The sequence below is a fragment of the Heterodontus francisci genome, chromosome 35 (genome assembly GCF_036365525.1).
Source record: "Heterodontus francisci isolate sHetFra1 chromosome 35, sHetFra1.hap1, whole genome shotgun sequence".
NCBI lineage: Eukaryota > Metazoa > Chordata > Chondrichthyes > Heterodontiformes > Heterodontidae > Heterodontus > Heterodontus francisci.
Window position 1 is genome coordinate 50,376,855 of NC_090405.1, and position 27,550 is coordinate 50,404,404.

Consider the following 27,550-nt stretch of genomic DNA (forward strand, 5'->3'; position numbering starts at 1 on the left):
CGGTGCTGGGAAGCTTACTGTTTGTAGTGTACATTAATGATTTAGACGTGAATATTGGAGGTATGATCAGTAAGTTCCCAGACGACACAAAAATTGATGGTGTTGTAAATAGTGAGGAGGAAAGCCTTAGATTACAGGACGATATAGATGGGCTGGTAAGATGGGCGGAGCTGTGGCAAATGGAGTTTAATCCTGAGAAGTGTGAGGTGATGCACTTTGGGAGGTCTAACAAGGCAATGGAATATAAAATAGATGGTAGGACCCTAGGGAGTACAGAGGGTCAGAGGGACCTTGGGGTACTTGTCCATAGATCACTGAAGGCAGCAGCACAGGTAGATAAGGTGGTTAGGAAGGCATACGGGATACTTGCCTTTATTAGCGGAGGCATAGAATATAAGAGCAGGGAGGTTATGATGGCGCTGTATAAAACACTGGTTAGGCCACAGTTGGAGTACTGTGTACAGTTCTGGTCACCACACTACAGGAAGGATGTGATTGCACTGGAGAGGGTGCAGAGGAGATTCACCAGGATGTTGCCTGGGCTGAAGCATTTCAGTTATGAAGACAGACTGGATAGGCTGGGGTTGTTTTTCTTGGAGTGGAGAAGGCTGAGGGGGGACCTGATTGAGGTATACAAAATTACGAAGGGCATTGATGGGATAGATAGGAAGAAACTTTTTCCCTTAGCGGAGAGGTCAATAACTAGGGGGCACAGATTTAAGGTAAGGGGTAGGAGGTTTAGAGGGGAATTGAGGAGGAACTTTTTCACCCAGAGGGTGTTTGGAATCTGGAACACAGCCTGAAGGGGTGGTAGAGGCAGGAACACTCACGACATTCCAAGAAGTATTTAGATGAGCACTTGAAATGCCATAACATGCAAGGCTACAGGCCAAGTGTGGGGAAATGGGATTAGTTAGGACGGGTGCTTGATGGTCGGCGCAGGCGCATTGGGCTGAAGGGCCTGTTTCTGTGCTGTAAAACTCTATGACATTTCCACCTACCCCTGATAACCTTCCACCTCCTTGCCTATCAAGAGTCCAGCTACCTCTGCCTTAAAAATATTCAAAGACTCTGCTTCCACCGCCCTTTGAGGAAGAAAATTCCAAAGACTTTTGCTCCTTTTTTCTCCATATTTTTGCTCCCTTTCTCTTCATTGATTCCATAGATGTCATTTAGCATGTAGACCATGTGGGGTGTCCAAGGTTTCATTGCAGTCTGTTTTAGTTCCCTCTGTGACATTTTATTTAAATTAAGTGCTATGTAACAGTTTGCTACTGACTTCATCTGGTAGCTATGCTGCAATTAGCTTTGGTGTCCCTGGTATTAGAGAATGAGAGGGGGCAGGGGAACAGAAGTCAGCAAGATTTCCCGCTCTTGATCACTATCCAGAGCCTTCGATCGGAAAGTGCATAGTGTAAAAATTGCGTAAAGAAGGGACTGCGCTTGCTGTGATACTTTCCACAGTGGAACTGGCTGCTGCCACTTGAATAACAACCACTTACGTGAACTGAAGGATTGACAGCCTTAAGGAAAGGGGTAGTGGAGGGAACGAGGGTGGAACCGGTTCCCAGCTGGGCAACAGGCAGGTGCTGTGTTATTATGTTGCCTTGTGTGCAATTTTTAAATACACCCATTCTGCAATTTAAATAAACTGCTGGGCAATTACAATTTTATAACTGATTTTTACATACAGAAACCAGAGCCAAACTCACAACCAACCAACCCCTTCACATTTGCAAGATGTTGATAACTCGTGTTGAGAGAGACAGTTCAGCCTCGAGCAAAATGTGACAAACCTAAACTACATGCACACCTAAAAACTGAGGAAGACAGAACTTCAGAAAGTGTTATAGTTACACTCTCTGCCTATTTCTAGACTTGCATTGGGTGTTAACGTTAAATATTTCTGCATTTAAAGCACAGTGAACACCTAGTGTAATCTTCAGGTTGATCTTGCAACCAGGCAGGAAATTCTCACCCAAATGAGAAATTTAGGTGAAGGGCCAAGATCCATAGTGTTAGGAAAAATATGAAGATAACACAGAGTAGCTGTGATCAAGTGATGCCAAGCTTGGGTTTCAGAAGTCTATTGATTGCGAGAGAGTGAAGACTGAAGGAGGGAAGGAGTTCCATAGTTTTGAGGACCAGGAAAAGACTGATTTCCAATAGGAACTGGCTTCAGGGGTGGGCCTCAGATGGTTAATTACACACACTGATGCAAACTGGTCACCACCCAGAATTTTCCCACAACAGATGGAGAAGAGCATCTTTTTTTGTCATCTCTCCTTCATGGATAACCTACCCATTACAGTTGCTACCTTTCCTTAGTCTATCAAGCTTTTAAAAGTCAAACCATTTAAACCATTACTTCTGGATTTATAACAATCTTCAACCTTAATGGTGTCCTACACAACAGACTTGGCCTCTCCACCCAAGTTTCTGTCGCTAACATAGACACAAGTAATGGTACAAGTACTCAATGTCATAAACAAGACAATTTAGCTGATTAATTTCAGTAATTGGTCTGGGGATGTGGGTGATTTTGCTAAGGTCTACATCATTGTCCATTCCTTAGTTGCCTTGAGGTGGCCTTCAGTAGTAATTATTTTCACAATAGAATGGTTTATTCATTCATGGGATGTGGGCGTCGTTGGCTAGGCCAGCATTTATTGCCCATCCCTAATTGCCCTTGAGAAGGTGGTGGTGAGCTGCCTTCTTGAACCACTGCAGTCCATGTGAGGTAGGTACACCTACAGTACTGTTAGGAAGGTCCAGGATTTTGACCCAGCGACAGTGAAGGAACGGCGATAGAGTTCCAAGACAGGATGGTGTGTGACTTGGAGAGGAACTTGCAGGTGGTGGTGTTCCCATGCATTTGCTGCCCTTGTCCTTCTAGTTGGTAGCAGTCGCGGGTTTGGAAGCTGCTGTCTAAGGAGCCTTGGTGCGTTGCTGTAGTGCATCTTGTAGATGGTACACACTGCTGCCACTGTGCGTCAGTGGTGGAGGGAATGAATGTTTGTGGATGGGATGCCAATCAAGTGGGCTGCTTGCTAGGCCAATCAGATTCAATCCTGTTAGTGTGGGACTGGAGTCATGTATATTCAGACCAGTTAGGAGAAGGAAAGTTCCCTTCTTTGAAGGGCACTAGCAAACCAGTTGGGTTTTTACAATAATCTGGAAGATTAATTTTATGGTCATTCCCAACACTGCCCACAACCCTCGCCCTCTCCCACCCCATCCATGCTAGCTCACGTTACTAGATTTATCAAACTCAATTTCACAACCTGGGATTTGAACTCTCAATTACAAAGTCTAGAATCATAACTGCTGCACTACCTGCCAATAGTTAGAGCCCAGCTTAGGTACTGGACACTAGTGCTTATGTACACAATAGCTAGGCACTCACGCTTCCTTGTAGTACACTATAAAACTGATGAGGTCCCTGTAATCTGGAGGGCGATAACGCTCCCACTTCAGTAGTATCTTGTTCTTTGCTGTGGAATTGGCTGTGAACTTCAACATGTGACTTTCACCTAATAATAGAGGAAACAAAATAATTTTAGCACTGAAGACATGGAGACTACCTGGGTCTCATCATTCTCTGACTCAGCCTCCTTAACGCAGTGCATCACATCACTGTGCTGGAACCAGGGTTAGTAGGTAAACATGTAGGCATCTGGAATCTATTGTCTGAAAGAGTGGTGGAAGCAGATTCAATAATAACTTTCAAAACAGAACTGATAAATACTCGGAGAAAAAAACTGCAGGGACAAGGGAAGAGAGCAGGACTAATTGAATGGCTTTTTCAAGTAGTCAGCACAGCCACAATGGACCGAATGTCCTCATTCTTTGCTGTGTAATTCTATATTGATTAGCACTGAATTAAACCTGTCCTTTCCTGCATTTTTCACAATATGGAAAGATTTTTCCTCCTGAGATTACCACATTTAGTTCCCAATAAAGTCAGGAGTCACTATGCACTGTTCCATCAGTCTCACAGTGCTGTATCCAGCTACATGGGGACAAAAATCAGTCATCGATCAGAGGCAAACAGAGACATCTGATCAAGCTCTCCTCTTTTGTCCTATCATAATCATGGGCCAGTGTTAATGGCTTGAGTGGTCGTTGCACTGGACACAGTCTGCACCACACCTGGCAGAGCAGATGTAGCCTATTGTGTGTACAGTACAGAAATCACACTGGTGTAGAGTCTAATTGTGATGACAAAGTTTTTTTCACCAAAGAAAATGAAATTCAATAATATGGTTTAAGTAACAAAAATAATACCTCAAAGTGGGAAGTTACATAGAATTAACACATTCACAGAAAAGGGACATTCAACCCAACTGGTCTATGCACCACAAAAGCCTCTTCCCACCCTAATTCATCTCACTTCCAATCCTCCTTCCCTCATGCAGTGTGAAAAAAATGAATCATTAGATAATTTGAATGATGAGTAGAGTACAGACATGCTGCTGTATTGAGTGTTAAAGAGTAAAGACGCTGCCCATTTTGGAACTGAAGCATACAAGCCAGAAGGTTTGCCCCTGATCATTGCTGAGCAGCAGTAATGGTACTACAATTGGTCTCAGTGCCCCTGAAGGAGTGAATTCAGCCTATGTTTCCAACCCAATCAATGCATAGGGACTGCACTTCCAAACTGCGTTCATGCACACTGAATGATGGCAAGAACAGGCTCAGCTGTGATGTTCACTATGGTTAAACAACTCACACAAAAAGAACAGACATATGTTCTGATAGCAATGGGATCACAGAGAAATGTCTTCATAAGAATGGGTAAAAAGTGGGCTGTTACACATGCCACACTCATACTTAGAGCAGCTTTAAAATAACCAGCACACATAAGTAGGTTCCAATGAACTCACAGGAAGCTCGATCTCCATTAGTCCTTTGCTCCATATCAGCAGTGCCCTGTCTCCCCTTCACACCAGCCACCTCCACCATGCGGTAGATCTCTGACACGCACAGCTTAGGGTTGAAGGCGAAGTAGATTTTCCCCTGCTTGATCGTGAGGTTGTGGCGGCTCCAGTCCCACAGTTGCTGCAAGTTCTGGTTGTCCAGCACGTAGAAAGAATAGTTCCTGCTCAATTAAACAAGGCAAGCCAATCATAAAAGCACACATTCAGTTGGCGAGGGAGCTTTATTAATGTAATATATTCTATTGCAGGCACATGCAGGTAAGGTATAACAGTTAGATGCAGAGTGAAGTGTTTGCTTTGCCCTCAATGATGTATTCATGGGTGTCCAATTCTAAACAGCGTCGCCATCACACCAGCAGCGCATTTCATCATTTACCAACCCAGTCATACTGTAGCATCTTGGGAGCTCGGCCATTTAGTGCCAAATTTTAATCAGTAATGTGCAGTGGACCCATATACACTGGGGACTGAGATTGACGATAAACAGAGGCCCTGTCTGCCCTCTCAGGTGGATGAAAAAATCCCACGGCACTATTGTGAAGAACAGCAATGGAGTTCTTCCCAGCGTCCTGGCCTAGACCAATTTATCTAAAACAGATTATCTGGTCATTATCACATTACTGTATGTGGGACTTTGCTGTATGCAAATTGGCTCCTGCATTAAATACATTACAACAGTGACTACTTCAAAAAGTTACTCCATTGCCTGTAAAGTGCTTTGGGATGTCCTGAGATTACGAAAAGCAAGTTTTGTATCCCTAACAGATGTGCTGCATATACATTCCCTGTCCCTCACCTCAACGAACTCGTTTCCAGCAGTATAGGACTCAAATATAGCATTTACCAGACCAACTAGGTTAAGCCAGTTAAAAAGGCCTGGATACTGAAACCAAACAGTTTTAGTGTGTCTGAAAATTTGATTTAAGTATTCTTTTCAAAAGGAATGCAACTGTGTATTCACCTTTGCTTCAGGTTCTTCAACAGTTTCCTGCAGTGAGTAGCTGAGACAGAGGTTTGAACTGACTAACTCAATTTGGAGTGTAGATTAAACCTGGAAGCTCTTACTCTGCATGGCTAAACTACACACTACCAGGTTCACAGACAAACTCAGCCACTGGGGATGATATGAGCTCCTAGCGCTCCATTCTTACTACACTGCACCTGCTTTTTAATTTTCAATGGCCGGAACCCAGATCACCAAGCTACACAGGAGTGGTAATGTTTAATTAAGGTTGCTGCACTGTTCAGCTGCCTGGAAATGCCTTCTGAAGGCCAAGGAGAAAATCCCACCTTAATGTAAGTCAACAATCTTACATTTGGCAGTGTCCTTCCATCTAATTTCCCAGTTCCATAGTTACAACTATTGACAGCTGCAGCTCTTAAAGTGTGAGGCTCCAAACTATGGCCTTCAGGCCATGTGTAACGCTGCAACTTCTGGCAATCCAGCCCTTGAAGCCCAGGAAACTCTGCTCTATTTCGACTTTTATTTATGACTCTCTGGTTTGTCCCTTTGGAACTTTGAGGGTTGTTTTTGGTGCCTCCTTAGTGGATAAATCTTCAGAGTACCAAAATCTGTTTGTGTCCACAACTGGAATAAATATTGAACCATATAAATAGAAGTTGTTGTTGTAGTAGTGGAGATATATGGTTGTGGTATGGGATAGGTTGGATGGACAAGCTAATTTTTCTTGTCTGACATTTTTATAGGGGAATGGGAACAGAGATTTAAACTTTATATGCAGCCCTCGAGGTTCATGAATCTGACCTAAGAGACAAAAAGCTTGGCGATAGATAGCCCTCTCAAAGAAAAATTAAATGTTTAACTTTCTATATTAGAACATATGAATTAGGAGCAGGAGTAGGCCATTTGGCCCCTCAAGCCTGCTCTGACATTTGATAAGATCATGGATGATCTGAATGTGGCCTCAACTCCACCTTCCTGTCTTCCTCCATTAAGAAAATAAAGTATTTTTTTTTCTTGAGGCCTCCAACTCATTACATACCTCGCATGTCTCTTCACAGTGCCAGAATAGAGTCAAGCTCAACAGGGTCTTCTTTCCCCACTGATTCTGCCAAGCCCGTTCCCTTGGCTGTGGTTTCATTAGATAGCAGGTAGGAAAACTGCAATGAAGTCTTAATTTAGAGGGGGAAACTCCCAATGTTAAAACTACCACCCATCTCCCTCCACCCCTCCCCCAAGGGAAATGTCTTCTTCAGTGTAGTTTCATATGAACAGGAGGCAGCCATTCAGCCTGTTCTGCTATTCAGTGAGATCATGGCTGATCTGCAACTTAACTTCATATATAAAACAAATCACATTACCAAGCATCTGTCATTCTGTGTTAACCATACGATGCTGATCATGTTGGCTCCAATGCATATTCAACCCAGGCTGATGAGAAGGGTCAAAAAAGAAATACATTCCTCCTCAGCCCAATCCTAACTGATTAGGGATAAATATACATGCGGGAAGAATTACTTGGGAAGCCTGTACAACTGAGTGCAACACACAGTTTCATTGAATAAGAAGCTTTGCAGGTAATTGTTGTGGCACTACAATTGGCCTCAACATCTTGGTCAGGAGCAAGGATGTCTTGCTGCAATTATACAAGGCCTTGGTGAGACCACATCTGGAGTATTGTGTGCAATTTTGGTCTCCTTATCTGAGGAAGGATGTTCTTGCTATGGGGGGAGTGCAGCAAAGGTTCACCAGACTGATTCCTGGGATGGCAGGACTGACGTATGAAGAAAGATTGGGTCGATTAGGCTTGTATTCACTAGAGTTTAGAAGAATGAGAGGGGATCTCATAGAAACCTACAAAATTCTAACAGGACTGGATAGACTAGATGCAGGAAGGATGTTCACGATGGCGGGGGAATCCAGGATCAGGAGGCAGAGTCTAAGGATTAGGGGTAAGTCATTTAGGACTGAGATGAGGAGAAATTGCTTCACCCAGAGAGTGGTGAACCTGTGGAATTCTCTACCACGGAAAGCAGTTGAGGCCAAATCATTAAATATATTCAAGAAAGAGTTAGATATAGTTCTTAGGGCTAATAGGTTCAAGGGATACGGGGAGAAAGCAGGAACAGGTTACTGAGTTGGATGATCAGCCATGATCGTACTGAATGGCGGAGCAGACTTGAAGGGCCGAATGGCCTACTCCTACTCTTCTATGTTTCTATTAAGAAAGAGAAATAATTAGCCAGGGTTTCTGCTCCTGCTCACTCTCAAGTGGCCACTGATGGAAAGTTGGTGAGTAGCTATCGGGTGAAGTCTAGATTAGGCTCGGCTATGATTTGCCTGTCCATGCCCTCCCACCTCACAACAGTTATATAATCGGTCAACATTGACCCAGCTCACACAAGGAAGAACAGAAACTTGGATAGTTCTCTGAAGAAGTAACATGCACTGTGGATAAAGGGGAGCCCATTGACATACTGTAGTTGGATTTCCAGAAGGCATTTGACAAGGTGCCACATAAAAGGTTATTGCGCAAAGTAGGAGCTCATGGTGTAGAGGGTAACATATTAGCATGGATAGAAGATTGGCTGGCTGGCAGAAAACAGAAAGTATGCATAAATGGGTCCTTTACTGATTGGTAGGATGTGACGAGTGGAGTCCTGCAGGGGTCTGTGTTGGGGCCTCAACTTTTTACAATTTATATCAATCAGGTAGATGAGGGGAGCAATGGCATGGTAGCTAAATTTGCAGATGACACAAAGACAGGTAGGAAAGTATGTTGTGAAGAGGACATAAGGAGGTTGCAGATCAACATAGATAGGTTGAGTGAGTGGGCAAAAATCTGGCAGAGGGAGTATATGTGGAAAAATGTGAAGTTGTTCACTTTGGCAGGAAGAATAAAAGAAAAAGCAGAATATTACTTAAATGGAGAATGACTGCAGAATTCCAAGGTGCAGAGGGATCTAGGTGTTCTAGTGCATGAATCACAAAAACGTTAGTATGCAGATACAGCAAGTCATAAAGAAGGCTAATGGAATGCTTTCCTTTATTACGAGAGGAATTGAAAATAAAAGTAAGGATATTATGCTTCACCTATACAGGGCATTGGTGGGACCACATCTCGAATACTGTGTGTAGTTTTGGTCTCCTTATTTAAGGATGTTAATGCGTTGGAGGCAGTTCAGAGGAGGTTTACTAGATTGATACCTGGAATGAGTGGGTTGTTTTATGAGGAAAGGTTGCACAGACTGGGATTGTTTTCACTTGAGTTTAGAAGAGTGATGGGAGATTTGATTGAAGTATATAAGATCCTGAATGGTTTTGACAAAGTGGATGTGGAAAGGATGTTTCATGGGTGAGTCCAGAATTAGGGAACACTGTTTTAAAATTAGGGGTTGCTCTTTTAGGACAGAGATGAGGAGAAATTATTTCTCAGAGTTGTGCAACTCTGGAACTCTGCCTCAGAAGGTGGTGGAGGCAGGGACATTGAATATTTTAAAGACGAAGATAGATTCTGGTTAGGCAAGGGAATCAAAGGTTATCGGGGAAAGATGGGAATGTGAAATTCGAGACACCAACAGATCAGCCATGATCTTATTGAACGGCGGAGCTAGCTCGAGGGGTCGTATAGCCTACTTCTGCTCCTAGTTCGTATGTACATATAAGGTGTTGGAAGACTGACAGCACTTACGGAATTGCACACCACATGCATCAGGGAGGAGAGAAAATGGGCTTCAGGATGCCAAAATCATAAATCGCAATTGGAAGCTAGTTAGAAAATACATCTGAGCTGTCCCAGTAGGATTCTCACCATGTGTATTATAAAACCGCCAGATTTTCCAGGAAGGGGACAGCAGGAGCAATCTGACCTCGAGATTCAGATGGCTTTATAAAGCCCCTGAGGCACATGACCCCGTCGACTGGACTGCGGTCTTGTATCATATGCCCAGGCACATGTTATCCTATAAGACTTACTCAAAGAGTTTACTCCCGCTACAAGATTTGCTTTTCCCGAACCAGTACAGCTTTTGTGACCACTGGGCCGTGTCAGAAAGACACTTGAAACCAAGCAGTTCAAAACAAAGTAGATGGATAATCACTCCGACTTGACCTTTCCCATGACCCCACTGCTCAGTGTCAAAGGCGTCCCTGTATAAAGTTCATTATTTGCTCCGGGAATAAAAGACTACCTTTCAGCAATTATTATTTTCACCATTTAAAACAGTATGTTTATTTTAGGCACGGATTATTAGGGAGGATAGGAGGGGAAATGTTTAACTACGGTTTTCTGATGAAATTACAGAAACATTTGTACTTCTTCCAATTTAATCTTTTCCCCTCTTTGGAGTTGCTCACCTATATCTCTCCTTAACTAGATTTTTTTCCCGTTTTCTGAAAGATGATCTTGCATTTATATTACACAAAATCTAAGTTCTTAGCTTTTCTTAAAATGTTTTGCAACCAATGGATTACTTCCAAACACAGGAACAGGAGGAGGCCATTGAGTCCCTCAAATCTGTTTTGCCATCCCATTAGATCATGGCTGATCCGTATCTGACTTCCATCTACTCCTCTTTGTTCCTTAACCCTTAATACTCTTGCCTAACAAAAATCTCTGCCAATCTCAGTTTTTGAAATTTTCATTGACCACCGTTCCCCCCCCCCCGTTCCCTGTCAACTTGTGCCATATCTAGGAGGGGCCCAGTCAATGAGGAATGGGAACCCTGGTCAATGTTCGCTCTTGTAACTTTACGCTGTTGTTTAGTTCAAATTCATCAACCACAACTGTAGCACTGGTTGAATTCAGCTACTTCAGCACAAGAGGATAGGGGGTCAAATCTGGGGTTCTCCCCACTGGCTAAACTCATTTGAGTTCCCGGATGGTTTAGCATCGGAGATGCCATTTTGGATTTGGTTAACGTGCAGCAGACAGGTTTGTCAACAGTCATGTTCCAAGTGGAGTGCTCACCCTTCAAGCTGATTCTCTCCATTGATGTAGCGAAGGCTCTTGAAGAAGGAAAGCGAGACGAGGGCGTAGGAATGGCGGATTTTCACATATCCCGAAATGGTTTCTATCAGCCCAAGGTTTGCCTCCAGCTCTGCAGCGATGTTGTCTGATGGAAGGAAAAACAGAAAAGTTGAATGTTTCTTTTTAACAAATGAGGTAGGTTTACTGAATAACAGATTGCAGTACCCGCTTCCTTCCAGAGAAGGGCCTAGTCCCCTAAGTTCAAACAGGTCTAAAATTAGTGAAATCTCTTCTGTGAAGTGCTGAGGTTAGTTCAGAAACAGTTATCAGTATATTGCACAGCTCGGGGTTCAGGCTCCTGGTCTCCATGTATCAAATCCTATATGCCCGTCTGTCTTGGGCCCGCACACTAAGAATGGCCAGGGAGACTAAGTGGTGTGCTCGCCTTCCATACTGAGACCCAAATCTAGATTGATGTGTGGAAAAAGTCTCCTCTCTCTGCTGGGGGTCATAAGTTTGGGCAGTCTCAATCCAATCCCTTGCAGTCTAAAACTATCCCTAATTCAGCGCGAATTGGCAAATACACTCAGAGTTCAGTCTGCAGCCTGTTTCTGCAGCTCAGACTGGAAATTATGAGAGGAGACTGGCTGACCTGGGCTCGGCAACAATACTTTTTCACGGTTGATAAGAACAGCCAACAGCCATTGTCGAATAAATGAAGAACAGCCCACTTCGCTAAGGTGTGGAGTGCCAGTGCACCAAGAACAAGAGCCCAAACAGAAATCAACACTTTGAGAAGGAACATAAGAAATTGGAAGGAGGAGGGGGAGGGAGGAGAGGATCATGCTGCAGGAAGAGCAACAAACATATACCTTAATAAGAAAACATCAACAACCAATGAATAAAAGTAGGCTGTACTCACTTCCCCTTCGGATTGTGATGATCAAGTTGCCATCAATAACCGTGCATCCCTGCAGGTTTTGGGCTGCGGTGACAGAATCAATGGTCTTCGTTTGCACTGAACAGACACTGGGACAAGGGCCATCACAAGGGGTGCAGTACATGCTGTGAGAAGGAGAAAGAAGTGACTCCAGGTTACCCAAACATGACACACAACAGCAGCCAAATAGGGTCTAATTTATGCCCTGGAGACACAAGCCAACTGGTCCTTTCATTTTCAACCCCGCATTGTTCCAAAAGAGACAGCACCACACACATTTCAACTTGGGACAAAAGCTTTCTGGAGGTTGGCAGGGGGGCGGTGCCCCTAGATTGAGAGATACTGGTATGGGTTACAGTTTTGATGCCGGGCAATATTTGTTTAGCATTCTCTTTTGGCATCTTGTTTATTTTTGCCAGTAAGATTTATCACAACAATTACCATTGCAACATGGGACCTTCTTACTATTGTGCAATTTGGAAAGAATGAACAGCAAGGAAGGTTTGATTCATGTCACGTCTCTCAGACACAGTTCACTAGAGGAGAAATGACAAAAAAGTTCTTCTGAGAGAGTTGTTAAGATCTAGAATACAGTTAGACATGTGCTTTAAGAGGTCTAATTTGCATGGATGTGGGGAGAAACCTGGGGCATGGGACTAAATTGGACAGCTCTTTCAAAGAGCCAGCACAGGTGTGACAGGCTAAATGGCCTTCTTCTATGCTATGAGAGTCAATGATTCTAAATCAGTGAGTTAGTGGGAAAAGGTACCATGTGGGTAAAAAGAAAAAGGAGCCCCGGTTTGATCTTGGCTCAGTGCTGAGTTACAGGATCTCAGCCAGAGTGGTGGTGGGGGTACTACAACTGGGCTCAGTGCCCCTGGACCTGGAAAGAGGACAACAATCAGCCAAGGCCCCCAGTGTTAATGAATGGCCCATACTGGAAGTTATGTGTTGGCAGATAGGATCTGGTTCAGCTACAGTGGCTTCCAAGCTGAGAATAGCTCATCTGGATTTACAGCCTAAAGAGTGAACAAACTTGCATTAACATAGCATCCTTCACAAGCCCAGGACATTCTAAAGCCAATGAAGTGGTACTAAATTGCCAATACTGTTGTTATGCAGATAAATGTGGCAGCCAATTTACACACAGCAAGGTCCCCCAAACATCCAAGGAGATAATCCAACAACGCAAGAGGTAAATACTGTGGATGTTAGAAATCTGAAATCAAAACAGAAAATGCTGAATATACTCAACGGGTCAGGCAATAGCAGGTGAAGAGAGAAACAGAGTTAACGTTTCAGGTTGATGACCTATCATCAGAACTGATCAGATAGCTTTTGGTAGTGTTTAGTACAGCAATAAAGACTGGCTGAGGGACTGGGGAGAATTCCCTTGCTCGTCTTCAAAAAGCACCATGGGATCTTCTACATATGCCAGACAGAGACCTGTACCTATGTAGCACCTTATCACACCTCCGAAATATCTCAAACTGCATCAGATACAACGAATTAGTTTGCATAGTAGTCACTTAGAGGTAAAATGTAGGAGCTAGTTTTTGCCACAAATGATGCAAGATGCCACAAATACATGACATGTTTCTGATAATATTGAGGGAAGAATGTTGGCCAGGACACTGGGAGAACTTGCTGTTCTTTAAATAATGCTATGGAACCTTTGAACATCCAGCTGAATAGGCAGACAGGATTCCAATTTAAAATCATGCCCAACAGCAGCTCCAATGATGCAGCACTCCCTCTCCTAGAGGTAACAGCCTAGATTATGAAAAGTAAAAATAATGTGCATGTGACAGTGATGGCCGGCTACCTGACCCGAACCTGACGGGATCCGATGTGTCGGGTTCGGGTTGCACTTCCAGGTCTGGCATTCGGGCTCGGGTCGGACACGCTCTATCACAGGTAAGTGGCTCCAATTTTAATTTAATTTTTGGACTGGAAAGGTGGTTTTGTTACAGTTATTTTAAGCTTGTGCAGATCAGCAACAAAATGAAAAACGGAAGGTAAGTTAACTGATGGTCGGGTCGGGCACGGGAAAAAAATGGAAGGACTCCGGCTGGGTCGGGCTCAGGCTGGATGTGGTTCTATCGGGCTCGGGTCGGGTTTTTTTTTTTGCAGACCCGAGCAGGCCTCTATGTGACAGGGCACAGTTGACAGAAGACAGCATGTAGAAAGGGCAGAGCGAAAAAGAGAGACTTCAGGCAACTAATAACAAAGGAGATGGTTAGATTCATTACTGTGTCAGTTTGGGAGACAATCTCTTTCGCCAGAAGTGATATCGCATACTTGGCCAGCACTGGTAGCTCATTAAACTGCACTGTTCAATAGACTGGTTTCCTCCTGCACTATTCCTGAGTAAAGTGAAATCTGTTATCAGGTGTTTCTGGTGCTGTCACAGCCTCCAGTTCTCTGAGATTAGCCAGTGTGAAGTAATGTCTCAATTCCCATGGGAAATAAGTAAGGACAGTTTCACATGCCGGAGGTGATGGCGATGTGTTGATGGTGGGGGGGATTGGGGGTGGGGGGCGATCAATAGCCATCATTTATTTTTCATTCCTCAGGAGGAATACTACCCTTACTCAGCCAGAACAAAGACAAAATCGTCAGTTCTCCTCAGGGCTCTGTTGGGTAACGGCACTATCTCGCATGGAACTGGGCAATACAAAGTAGGAAGGTTCCAGGTTTGAACCTTGCTAGCTCAGCTACAATGTACGAGGAATGAAAGTGGACTTTTACATCTCCATGCTACTGTTGACACTCCTCATAGCAGATGTGAGGTGATTGGGCTTGGTTCTGATTCTTTCCTCAGGTTGTTGAAAACACTTAGAGTAGTTAACTGGACAAGGTACAATAAGGTAGCCAACGGCTATGGAAAAAGGTCAGGGAAAGCGATGAGGCGGCAGAGGGAGCAGCAAGAGGAGGAGGAGGAGAGACAGAGCGAGCGAGAGAGAAAGCGAGAGGGGGAGTGAGAGAGAGCGCGAGAGAGAAAGAGAAAGAGAAAGAGAGAGGGAGAGAGGGAGAGAGGGAGAGAGGGAGAGAGGGAGAGGGAGGGAGAGAGCGAGAGAGCGAGACCGGGGGAGAGGGAGAGAGGGAGAGAGGGAGAGAGGGAAAGAGAGATAGAGAGAGAGAGAGAGATAGAGAGAGATAGAGAGAGATAGAGAGATATAGAGATATAGAGAGAGATATAGAGAGATATAGAGAGATATAGAGAGATATAGAGAGATATAGAGAGATAGAGAGATATAGAGAGAGAGAGAGAGAGAGATATAGAGATAGAGAGAGAGAGAGAGAGAGCGAGAGAGCGAGACCGGGGGAGAGGGAGAGAGGGAAAGAGGGAGAGAGAGATAGAGAGATAGAGAGAGATAGAGAGATAGAGAGAGATAGAGAGAGATAGAGAGAGATAGAGAGAGAGAGAGAGAGAGAGGAGTAGGAGCAGGGGAGTGAGCAAAAAGGGGGAGCAAGTGACAGAATGGAGGGGGGGAGCGAAAGAGAGAGAAAATGGAGTGAAAGGGGGTTAGAGGGTTTGAGGTAACAACAGAAAGGAAAAGGGACAGGCATATGGGTAGTGATCAAGAAAAGGGTACTCTTGTAATTGGACAGTAGTGATTTGGGGATAGATGTTCTAGTTTTAATTTTAAAAGCTGACACCTGGATGGCGAATGATCATCAAAAAAGATAAAAACAATGGTAGTTAGAAGGAATACATAAGAGTGAAGACTGAAGTGGCTGGTGTCATACTGGAACAAGTAGATAAGATTGTCTATTTAGGACAACTGATAACATAAGATGGTAGATGTAATGCTGAAATCAGGAAGTGGATAGAGATAGCCAGAAATAATTTTGTGAAGATGGAGCATTTGTTAACAAGTAAGCTCAAGCTTTTAACAAGGAAAAAGTCATTAACAAGGAAAAAGTCATTAACAAGGAAAAAGATCTGTGGAAGAAAATAGAGGCTTTGAAATGTGAATGCTAAGATGTATGCTTAAAATTCCTTATATAGACAATAAGATAAATGAAGAGGTGCTTGAAATTGTAAGGGCATAATGTGACATCCAAAGAAGAAAATGTCAGTATTTCAGCCATTTGATCAGAGCTGAAAAGCTACAGTGATCTCTTTTAGAGGGCAAAGTGGAAGGCAGCAGAAAGAGGGGCGACCTAGGCATAGTTGTATGATGGACGTCACAGAGTGTTTGCAAACGAGCTACATTGGACGTGTGAGGATGGTGCAATATAGACGAGTGCGACATACCATCACAGCTGATCTCCTGGTATGAGTTGCTGCAAGCTGCAGTACAACGTGATATAGATGCAAGTATGAAGTGCTGTTCCCTCGTATCTAGGTTCTCACTAAATTGAGGTGAGAAGTTATTGTTTAAAGAAATCCGAATCTCAAAATTTCTACCTTTCTCTCAAGCAGATAAGCAAGGTGGTGCACAGCAGTCATAATCTATATATCGATCAAACACATGAACATAAACAATTCACATTGCAACTAAAAACTGGTTAAGCTCCAAGGTTAAAAATTTAATTTGGAATACTTCACCCAATAGTGTTAACGTCAGGCTGAACAAACTAAACTTGTTCGAATTGAATTCCCAGCCACCACATAATTACCAACTGTCCACCTTATACTTCTTTCAATTTAGTATACTGCATTCACTGCTCGCGGATGTGGTTTCCACATTGGGGAGACTAAATGCGGACAGTGAACCGCTTTGCCGAACACCTCCTTTCAGTTTGCAAACATGACCCTGAGTTTCCTGTCACTTGTCATTCCGATCCTCCACCTTGCTCCCACTCTGACTTTGTTGTCCTTGGCCTGCTACAGTGTTCCAATGAAGCTCAACGCAAGCCCAAGGAACAGCTTTCAACTGGGCACTTTAAAGCCTTCCAGACTCAACATTGAATTCAACAATTTTAGATCATAACCTCTGCCCCCATTTTCTTTGGTCTCTTCTCATGTTTTTTGCTGTTTCGGCACCCCCCCCCCCCCCCCCAACTGCCTTGTTTCTTTCTTAATCCTGTTACTTTGTGTTCAGACAGCTACTATACTGCCATCCACAACTCATCCAAACACATCGTTACTTGGCTTTGTACCGTGAAACCTTGTCTTTTAATATCGCCTGCCTTTTTTTCTATCTCAGACCTTCCCCTTTTCTTCTTCTTCCCACCGCCCACCCCCCCACCCCAACCCCCGCTTTTCACTTGCTCAAAACCTATTACATGTCTAACCTTTGCCAGTTCTGATGAAATGTTAACTCTGCTTTTCGCTCTACTGATGCTGCCTGACCTGTTGAGTGTTTCCAGCATCCACAGTATTTTGCTTTTGTATTTAATGCCATGTCAATCCAAAGTGTTATCTATCTACTTGGATGGACATTAAAAAAATCCCATGGTACTGTTTTAGAAGAAGAGCAGAGAATTCTCCCAGTGTCTCAGCTAACATTCATCCCTCACTTACTAAGACCAAAACAGATTAATTGGTCATTTCATTGCTGGTGGAATCTTTAGGGGCAAAAAGTAACCTGCCATATTTACCTACATAAGTAATGGCTATTAATATATTGGCTGTGAAGTGCTTTGAGACTTCCTCAAGTGCTGTATAAATACAAGTTCTATCTTAATTACCAATGGTAGGGGAATTACTAGAGGACCAGAGGAATTACTAAATAAATTCAATACAATTTTGACCCCAGCATTAGCCAAGAAGGGAGAAAGAAAAATTGAGAGGGTAAGAAATCAAAATTTTTATATTAAAACAACACAAACTCATATGAGACGATCTCTCGAACCTGCTGGCATTGCGGATATATCCTGCTGGGCAATCGAGAATACATTCGCCCTGGTGGAGTACGAGCGGCTCCTTGGGACTATTGCCAACGATTTTAGAACAGAATTCCTTGGTCACGCAGCGCCAGCCTCCGTACTTGTAGGTACCTGGCGGGCAGCTGGGCAGGCACTGGCCCTCGTGATAGTAGTTCTGACATGCCATACAGGCCCTGTTGTCATGCAGTGTGGTGCAGCCGCCCAGGCACTCCTCATGGCAGCACTCATCCTTGTCGTTGCAAGCACGCTTTCTACAAGCTTTTGGGCAGACTGTAGAACAAAAAAAAATGATTTGATTATATTTCTATTCCTACATGAATAACTTGCATTTATATAGCACCTATAACATCCAAAAATGCTTCACTAGAGTGTAATCAGACAAAATTTGATACCAAGCCATATAAGAAATTAGGACTGGTTGGCCAAAGAGGTAGGTTTTAAAAAGTGCCTTGAAAGGAGGAACGGGAGGTAGAGACAGAGGTTTAAGGAGAGAATTCCAGTGTTGGGCCAAGGCACCTGAAGGCATGGTCACCAATGGTGGAGTAATGAAAATCAGGAATGCTCAAAGTAATAATTTTAAGGTTATTTGCTCTTGGTTCTGGAATCCCCCACCTTCACTCAGGACATAACAACCTGCTTGATCAGCACCCTCCATCCACCAGTTTGAACAAACATTCACTCCCTCCATCACTGGCACACCATGGCTGTAGTGAGCATGGTCCAGATGCACTACAGTAACTTGCCAAGGTCACTTCGACAGCACCTTTCAAACCTGCTGCCTCTACCATGCAGGACAAGGGCAGCAGATGCATGGGAATTCCATCATCTGCAAGATCCCCTCCAACCCATACACTATCCTGACTTGGAATTATATCACCGTTCCTTCACGGTCGCTGGGTCAAAATCCTGGAACTCCCTTTCGAACAGCACTGTGGATGTACCTACCCCACATGGACTGCTGCAGTTCAAGGCAGCGGCTCACCACCACCTTCTCAAGGGCAATTAGGGATGGGCAATAAATGCTGGCCTTGCCAGCGATGCCCACATCCCATGAATGAATTAATATAAAAAAAAGCAGGCATGGCTTAAAAGATAAAATATGTTTGCGCTACAGACTAGAGCATATGTAGGCTCCGCGCGTCTGTAGTTGGGCGCGCTCCTGTTGTACAAAACCAACTTAAAGGTGTAATCAACATTTAATTTAATGACCACTTTCTAAAATCCACTTGCACTACAGTTGGGCAACACCAGAGTAAACTTGACGAGTCACTACAGCCGCATTCGAGTCCCCCAGCCTCAGCAAACCAACACTTTTACTTTGTTGTTTTTATCATCTCTGGACTTGACTATTCCAATGCTCTTCTGGTCAGTTTCCCATCTTCCACCCTCCATATACTTGAGCTCATCCAAAACTCTGCTGCCCGTGTCCTAACTCACAACAAGTCCTGTTACCCATCTCTCCTGTGCTCGCTGACCTACAATGGCTCCCGATCTGGCAACACCTCAATTTTAAAATTGCCCTTGCCCCTCCCTATCCCTGTAACCTCCTCAGACCTACAAACACAAGAGATCTCTGTGCACCTTTGACTACTGGCCGCTCTTGCACCCTTGATTTTAATCACTCCACCACTGGCGGGCATACCTTCAGCTGCCTAGACCCGAAGCTCTGGAATTCCCTCCCTAAACCTCTCCATCTCTCTCTCTTCCTTTAAAGAGTTGTTTAAAATCTACCTCTTTGACCAAGTATTTGGTCATTTGTTCTAATAGCTCCTTTTGTTAGCTCGGTGCTAAATTTTGTCTGGTAATGCTCCTTTGAAGCGCTTTGAGATGTTTTACTACATTAAAGGTGCTATATAAATGTAATTTTCTGTCATTTGTACTAGCTGTGTAACCACCAAGCTTCAGGAACCAACAGCCCTGGTAATATAAAGGCAGCTAGAAACCTTTAAAGGAAAAGCTTGGGGAAATAAAGAGGAGCCTCTTTTCCCATTACGCAGTTCTAAGATCTCCTATTATTTGTCAATCTAAAGCAGCATTCAAGTTGAAAACAGATTTGCTATGCACTATATTTTATACAGTACGTACAGTTCTTAACAATGTAATCTAGTTAAGTGAAAGCATAATTGCAGGGAACGAGAAAACACAGCCCTACACTCAGGTACACACTGTACCTTGCTCCACACCTGTGTTGCTCCGCAACTGCAAGCTCACTTAATTAGAAATAAAAGGACTATTTCATTACCCTGTGCGTACGAGCACCAAGAATTGAACTAGTCTGTGCTTTTGGGCAGTGTCAAGAAGGCAGTTTTCTTTCCATCAGAAAATGCAATTTCCCTCAAATATTTCCCATTACAATCCTGAAAGAGCTGACTCCTTACTGAGGGTATACAGATATCAGCAGTTCTTCAGGTGGAATAGAGGAGGAGGCCATTCAACCCCTTATACCTGTTCTACCATTCAATTAGATCATTGTTGATCAGTATCTTAACTCCACCTACCACCTTGGTTTTGTAACCCTCAACACCTTTACCTGCCAAAAATCTATCAACCTCAGTGTTGAAATTTTCAATTGACCCCCAGCCTCAACAACTGGATGAGTTCCAGCTTTCCACTACTCTGTGTGGTGTAGTGCTTCCTGGCAGAGTACTTCACTGAAGTAGCCATTCTTCATGTGTGAGTCAGATAGTACTGAGGTTATTCAGCTATGGAAGGGACTGCGGGAAGGCCCAATCCTATCGAGCCCCAACACCAGACACGACACTTTTATACCTGTAGTGTCACACATTTTATCGACAGCAGCATAACTACTTGCAACAGATTAGCAAGAACCTCCGAAACATCACCCGTCTCCAGATCTGCCTCAGCTCATCTGTTGCTGAATCTCTCATCCCAGCCTTTGTTATTGCTAGACTTGACTATTCCAATAATCTCCTGGCCGGCCTCCCGTCTTCCACTCTCCATAAACGCCATATCTTAACTCATAACATTTCCCATTCACGTGTCACCCCTGTGCTCTCTGACACTCTGTCCAGCAACACCTAGTTTAGTATTTTTCATTCCTCATTTTCAAATCCCTCCACGGCCTTGCCTCTCCCTATCTCTGTAACCTCCTCTTGCTCTATAACAGAGATCTCTGAGCCCTGACAATTCTGGCCTCTTATGCAACCCTTATATTAATTGCTCCTCCAATTTTGGATATGCCTTCAACTGCCTAGGCCCCAAGTTCTAGAATTCCCTTCTTAAATCTTTACCTCCCTCCTCCTTTCAGATGCTCCTTAAAACCTACCTCCGTGACAAAGCTTTTCATCACCTGTCCCAGTATCTTCTTATATGGCTTGGTATCAAATTTTGTTTAACACTCCTGTGAAGCACCTTGGGATGTTTGATTGTGTTAAAGGTGCTATATAAATACAAGTTTGTGTTGTTGTTAAAGAGGTGATGTTGACGCTCCTGCCTCACAAGGGAATTCTAAACATCACCACCAGAGAACAGGAAGGGAGTGTTCTGGCATCCCATTCGACTGCTGGTGTTCTGCAGGGCATCAGTCTCTCTCTTGTGCTAGATTGCAGCATGTTAAAATATGAGGTGAAGCAAAGGTTTATTAGGTTTTCAAATACTGCCAGTTTTTTTAAAAATCAAGGAATTTAAGTGCCAAGCAACCATGATTACTTTAATCGTCTTCTACTGCACCTCCCCCCCTCACAAGAATAATCAGCGATAAATGACTAAAATAAAAGCAATCATTTATCAGTGTTCCCACCAATAAATCATGTGTTAATTTAACAGTAACAACTGTGGTTAACAAAGCAATTTAGTCAGAGTTGTTGAGTACATTACCAAGCAGAACCTCTTGGGGATTCAGTCACCTGCTAATGCACTCACCAGGGAGGGTAATAATAACCGGCAAGTTTCCAGTCCTCATCACTTATTGCACATCATGGTAATAGGAATCACTTGAGATGGGACTATACGGGCCACAGTGAAACACTAAACTCCTTAACCATCATTCCTTATGATAGCTTGTGGTGATTTGCGAAAGGCCTTTGGGATCTGGGACTTGGGAGGAAATGAAGGACAGGTCAGACTGGAGATGGTTCACAGTGGCGCAGTGGTTAGCACCGCAGCCTCACAGCTCCAGCGACCCGGGTTCAATTCTGTGTACTGTCTGTGTGGAGTTTGCAAGTTCTCCCTGTGTCTGTGTGGGTTTCCTCCGGGTGCTCCGGTTTCCTCCTACATGCCAAAGACTTGCAGGTTGATAGGTTAATTGACCATTAGCAATTGCCCCTAGTATAGGTAGGTGGTAGGGAAATATAGGGACAGGTGGGGATGTGGTAGGAATATGGAATTAGGGTAGGATTAGTATAAATGGGTGGTTGATGGTCGGCACAGACTCGGTGGGCCGAAGGGCCTGTTTCAGTGCTGTATCTCTAAACTAAACTAAACATGACCGGCGCACTCCCCAACTTCAAAGGGTTTTTAAAAATTCATTCATGGGATGTGGGCGTCGCAGGCTCGGCCAGCATTTATTGCTCATCCCTTACTGCTCTTGAGAAGGTGGTGGTGAGCTGCCTTCTTGAACTGCTGCAGTCCATGGGAGGTAGGTACACCCTCAGTGCTGTTCGAAAGGGAGTTCCAGGATTTTGACCCAGCAACAGTGAAGGAACGGCAATATAGTTCCAAGTCAGGATGGTGTGAGACTTGGAGGGGAACTTGCAGGTGTTAGTGTTCCCATTCATTTTCTGCCCTTGTCCTTCTAGTTGGAAGAGGTCGCGGGTTTGGAAGGTGCTGTCTAAGGAGCCTTGGTGCATTGCTGCAGTGCATCTTGTAGATGGTACACACTGCTGCCACTATGCGTCGGTGGTGGAGGGATTGAATGTTTGTAGATGGGGTGTCAATCAAGCAGGCTGCTTTGTCCGAGATGGTGTCAAGCTTTGAGTGTTGTTGGAGCTGCACCCATCCAGGCAAGTGGACAGTATTCCATCACGCTCCTGACTTGTGCCTTGTAGATGGTGGACAGACTTTGGGGAGTCAGGAGGTGAGTTACTCGCCGCAGGATTCCTAGCCTCTGACCTGCTCTTGTAGCCACGGTATTTATATGGCTACTTCAGTTCAGTTTCTGGTCAATGGTAACCCCTAGGATGTTGATAGTGGGGGATTCAGCGATGGTAACGCTACTGAATGTCAAGGGGCACTTGTGCGGCACGAATGTTACTTATGTTAGAATGTTAGAGTTAGGTCATGACAAACCTTTGCACATATGTACTGCCACTGACATGGGTAAACATGGGAGCAAATTGGAAGAGAAAGATCCCAGGAACAAAATGAGATAAATGACCAGTTTATCTGTTTTTGTGATGTTGAGTGAAGGAGAAATATTGGCCAATACATCAGGAGAATTCTGCTGTTGATTAAATCCTGTCATGGAATCTTCAACATACACATGAACCTCTAAACCCAAGTCATATCTGCTTCCTCCAACGTCTTAACCAAAACACAGCACCACTGACATTGTAGCACTCCTTGAGTTCTATAACAATCCATAACCAAGCTGACACTTTGTATTCTGTGACCCAGCCAAGTTGTTTTATTAATTTAAGAATTGCTTTATTCCTCCCGTCTTTTGAAGGAATTGACTCTTGTTGGGGTACCTTTTCTTGAGCTATTCCTGATTTGGTCAATGCTCACGGGCAGGAGGGTGTGACTGTCAATGAGGCAGGTAAGGAGATCCAGAAGGAAGAAGTAGAGGAGCATCAGCCTCAGACAAGAGAGCAAGGTAGCAATGAAGGAATTGATAATCTGACTGGCAGGAAGCGACAGCGCATACAAACCTGAGTGCATCAGCAGGTAAGGCTCGAGGTTGTGAAAAATAATAAAAAGGACAGAATTAAAAGCTCACTATCTGAATGCATGCAGCATTCCCAACAAGGCAGATGAACTGACAGCACAAAAAGTAGTAACCAGTTAGGATCTAATTGCCATTACGGAGACGCGGCTGCGGGGCGACCAAGGCTGGAAACTAAATGTTCAAGCATATTCGACATTTAGGAAGGATAGGGAAAAAAGGGAAAAGGAGGTGGGGTAGTGCTGTTAATAAAGGATGAGATCAGTATGTTAGTGAGAGAGGATCTTAGATTGGAGGAGCAAGATGTAGAATCAGTTGTGGTAGAGCTCAGAAACAGCAAGGGGCAGCAAACATTATTAGTTGTTTATAGGCTGTATACCTTATTAGCACTAATGCTGTGGAGGACAAATTCCTCGAATGTATATGAGATACTTTTCTAGAACAATATGTGAGGAACCAACCAGAGAATGGCCTATTTTAGATCTGGTACTGTGCAATGAGAAAGGGCTAATTAATAATGCCATTATAAAGCAGCCTCTATGGAGGAGTGACCATAATATGATAGAATTTTACAATAAGTTTGAAAGTGATGCAGTTCGATCTGAAACTAAAGTCTTCTAAACAAAGGAAACTACAAAAGGTATGAGGGGCAAGTTGGCTGTGGTAGACTGGGAAACAACAGTAGACAGGCAATGGCTAGTATTTAATGAATTAATGTGTGTTTGCGTGATTTGCAACAAATTTACATTCTTTGAAGCACAAAAAACCAACAGGAAGGTGATCCACCCATGGCTAACAAGAGAAGTTAAAGATTGTATTAGATCAAAGGAAGAGGCTTATAAAGTTGCCAAAAGAAGTAGTAAGCCTCAGGTTTGGGAGCATTTTAGAATTCAGCAAAGAAGGACCAAGAAACTGATAAAGAAAAATAGAATATGAAAGTAAACTAGTAAGAAAGATAAAAACGGGCTGTAAAAGCTTCTATAGGTAGGTAAAAAGGAAAAGATTAGCAAAGACTATTGTGGGCCCATTACAGGCAGAGACAGGGAATAAGGAATGGCAGAGAAACTAAACAAATACTTCATGTCTGTCTTCACAGAGGAAGATACAAAAAAACCTCCCAGAAATAAAGAACCAAAGGACTAGTGAGAATGAGGAACTGAAAGAAACTAGTATTCGTAAAAAAAGTAGTACTGGAGAAATTAATGGGGCTGAAAGTTGAAAAGTCCCCTGGGCCTGAAAATCTACATCCCAGAGTGTTCAAAGAGGTGGCTGTAGAGATAGTGGATGTGTCCATCATCTTCCAAAATTCTATAGATTCTGGAACACTTCCTGAAGATTGGAAGGTAGCAAATGTAATCCTGCAATTTCAGAAAGGAGGAACAGAGAAAACGGGGAACTACAGACCTTTTAGCCTGACATCAGCAGTAGGGAAAATGTTAGAATCTATTATAAAGGATGTTATAATGGGACACATAGAAAATAATGGTAGGATTGGGCAGAGCCAACATGGATATATGAAAAGGGAAATCATGTTCGACAAACCTGTTGGAGCTTTTGAGGATGTAACTAGCAGAATAGATAAGGGGGAACCAGTGGATGTGGTGTATTTGGATTTTCAGAGGCTTTTGATAAAGGTCCTACGGTTCGCAAGCAAAATTAGAACACATGGGATTGGGGGTAATATACTGGCATGGATTGAGAATTAGTTAATAAACGAGTCATTCTCAGGTTGGCAAGCTGTGACAAATGCGGTACCGCAAGGATCAGTGCTTGGGACCCAGCTATTCACAATCTATATCAATAATTTGGATGTGGGGACCAAATGCAATATTTCCAAGTTTGCTGATGCTACAAAATTAGGTGGGAATGAGAGTTGTGAGGAGAATGCAAAAAGGCTTCAGTAGAATTTAGACAGGCTAAGTGTCCGGGCAAGAACATGGAAAATTGAATATAATGTGGAAAAATGTGAAGTTATCCATTTTGGTAGGCAAAACAGAAATGCAGAGTATTTCTTAAATGGTGAGAGATTGGGAAATGTTGATATCCAAAGGGACCTGGATGTCCTTGTTCGTAAGTCACTGAAAGCTAACGTGCAGGTGCAGCAGGCAATTAGTAAGGTAAATGGTATGTTGGCCCTTATTGCAAGAGGATTTGAGTACAGAAGAAAAGTCTTGCTGCAATTGTATAGAGCCTTGGTCAGACTGCACCTGGAATACTGTGCATAGTTTTGGTCTCATTACCTGAGGAAAGATATACCTCTCATAGAGGGAGTGCAATGAAGGCTCACCAGACTGACTCCTGAGATGGTGGGATTGTCTTATGAGGACAGATTGATGATACTGGGTCTAAATTTGAGTTTAGAAAAATGAGAGGTGATCTCATTGAAGCATACAAAATTCTTACAGGGCTCGACAGGGTAGATGCAGGATTGATGTTTCCCCTGGCTGGGAGTCTAGAACCAGGGAACAGAGTCTCAGAATAAGAGGTAAGCCATTTAGGACTGAGATGAGGAGGATGGGAAATCAGTGGAATTCTCTATCCCAGAAGGCTGAGGAGGCTTGGTCATTGAGTATGTTCAAGATAGAGATCGATAGATTTCTAGGTGTTACAGATATCCAGGGATATAGGGATAGTGTGGGGAAATGGCACTGAAGTAAATCAGCCATGATCTAGTTGAATGGCAGAGCAGGGTCAAGGGGGCAAATGGCCTACTCCTGTTCCTATTTCCTATGCTCTTCCTAATGTCTACCATAGCTAATACACTACCTAATATAGCTGACAATTTCTGTCATGTGACCCTTCTTGAACCATTGCTAGGGCTTGATACAACAGAGTGGTTTGCTCGGCCACTTCCGAGGGCAGTTAAGAGCCAAACATGGTGATGTGGGACAGGGGTCACATATGGGCCCAAATCAGGTAAGGATAGCAAGATTTGTTCCCTAAAGGATACTAGTGAACCAGTTAGACTGTTAAACACAAACTTGGCATTTATATAGCACCTTTAACATAGTCAAACACACCAAGGTATCTCACAGGAACATTATCAAACAAAATTTGACACTGAGCCACAAAGGGAGATATTAGGACAGATGACCAACAGCTTGGTCAAGAGGTAGGTTTTAAGGAGTATCTTAAAGGCTTAAAGGAGGAAAGAGAGGCGGAGAGGTTCAGGGAAGGAATTTGAACTTGCGTCCGCTGGATTAGTCCAGGCCTCTGCATTACTGATCTAGTAACACAACCACTACACTACCATGCCCAGTTCATTACCTGAACAGTTAATGTTTCACAGACTGAAAATTAGAAACTTCTGGAAGTGGGCAATGTTCAGGAGGTTCTGGCTCGTAAACTACAAACTTCCATTATACAACATTCAGACAGAACGGCATAGGCTTTCAAACTGGCGCCCACCAATGTTAGCAGCCCATGAGGGAGCCATGAACGAGTATATCATTGGTTGTCAACATGTCTTTCAGTTGTTAGGACATGGGTCTCGGAGTGTGTCAATATTTGCAGGGGATCCCCTCTGCAGGAGGTTCGCTTTTCAGCACTAATAGTTAGAAAGGAGCCCATTTTAGATCAAAGCTGGCAGTGGAAAAATCAAACTTGCCATTTACAATCCTGTCTTTGTGACCGTTTCAGAGATCTACTTTGCTAGTTGTCATTAGAATGGTGAAATAAATTAAAGCCAGATTGCCCAATCTTTTAGTTTTACATGGCTAATATCCTCCTCTTGTAGCTTTGCAGAGTGTATTAACAAGCAAGACTGCCTATAGCAAAGACAGATATTGCGCTACTTCCTGTAAAGACAACTTTAAACATGACAGGGGATGGGGAACTTTCACTACAAATACCCCTTCAGGACCTTGCCTCACCCATTCTCTGCAACTGCCCCCAATCCACATCGCAATTCGCCTCCTCGGCTCTTTCACCTTTAGCCTCCTGGACAAACCCCTCCCCTCCCAACTCCACTATGGACGGTCCTGTACTCCAGAACTCCCTCCGTCCCCGAACTACTCTGCCTTATTACCCCTCTCCCCTCATTCAAAAGCTTCCCAAA

General features: G+C 43.6%; 1 protein-coding gene across 1 annotated transcript in view; it reads right to left on the reverse strand.

The window, feature by feature from the left end:
* igf1ra (insulin-like growth factor 1a receptor) overlaps positions 1-27,550 on the reverse strand; it is a 235,637-nt gene that overhangs the window by 61,020 nt on the left and 147,067 nt on the right. The window contains exons 2-6 of the mRNA XM_068015541.1: positions 17,618-17,921; positions 11,793-11,935; positions 10,871-11,015; positions 4,887-5,101; positions 3,407-3,533 (exon numbers count right to left, since the gene is read on the reverse strand). Of these exons, the coding sequence (XP_067871642.1) occupies positions 3,407-3,533; positions 4,887-5,101; positions 10,871-11,015; positions 11,793-11,935; positions 17,618-17,921 (934 nt within the window). The remainder of the gene's footprint in view (positions 1-3,406; positions 3,534-4,886; positions 5,102-10,870; positions 11,016-11,792; positions 11,936-17,617; positions 17,922-27,550) is intronic.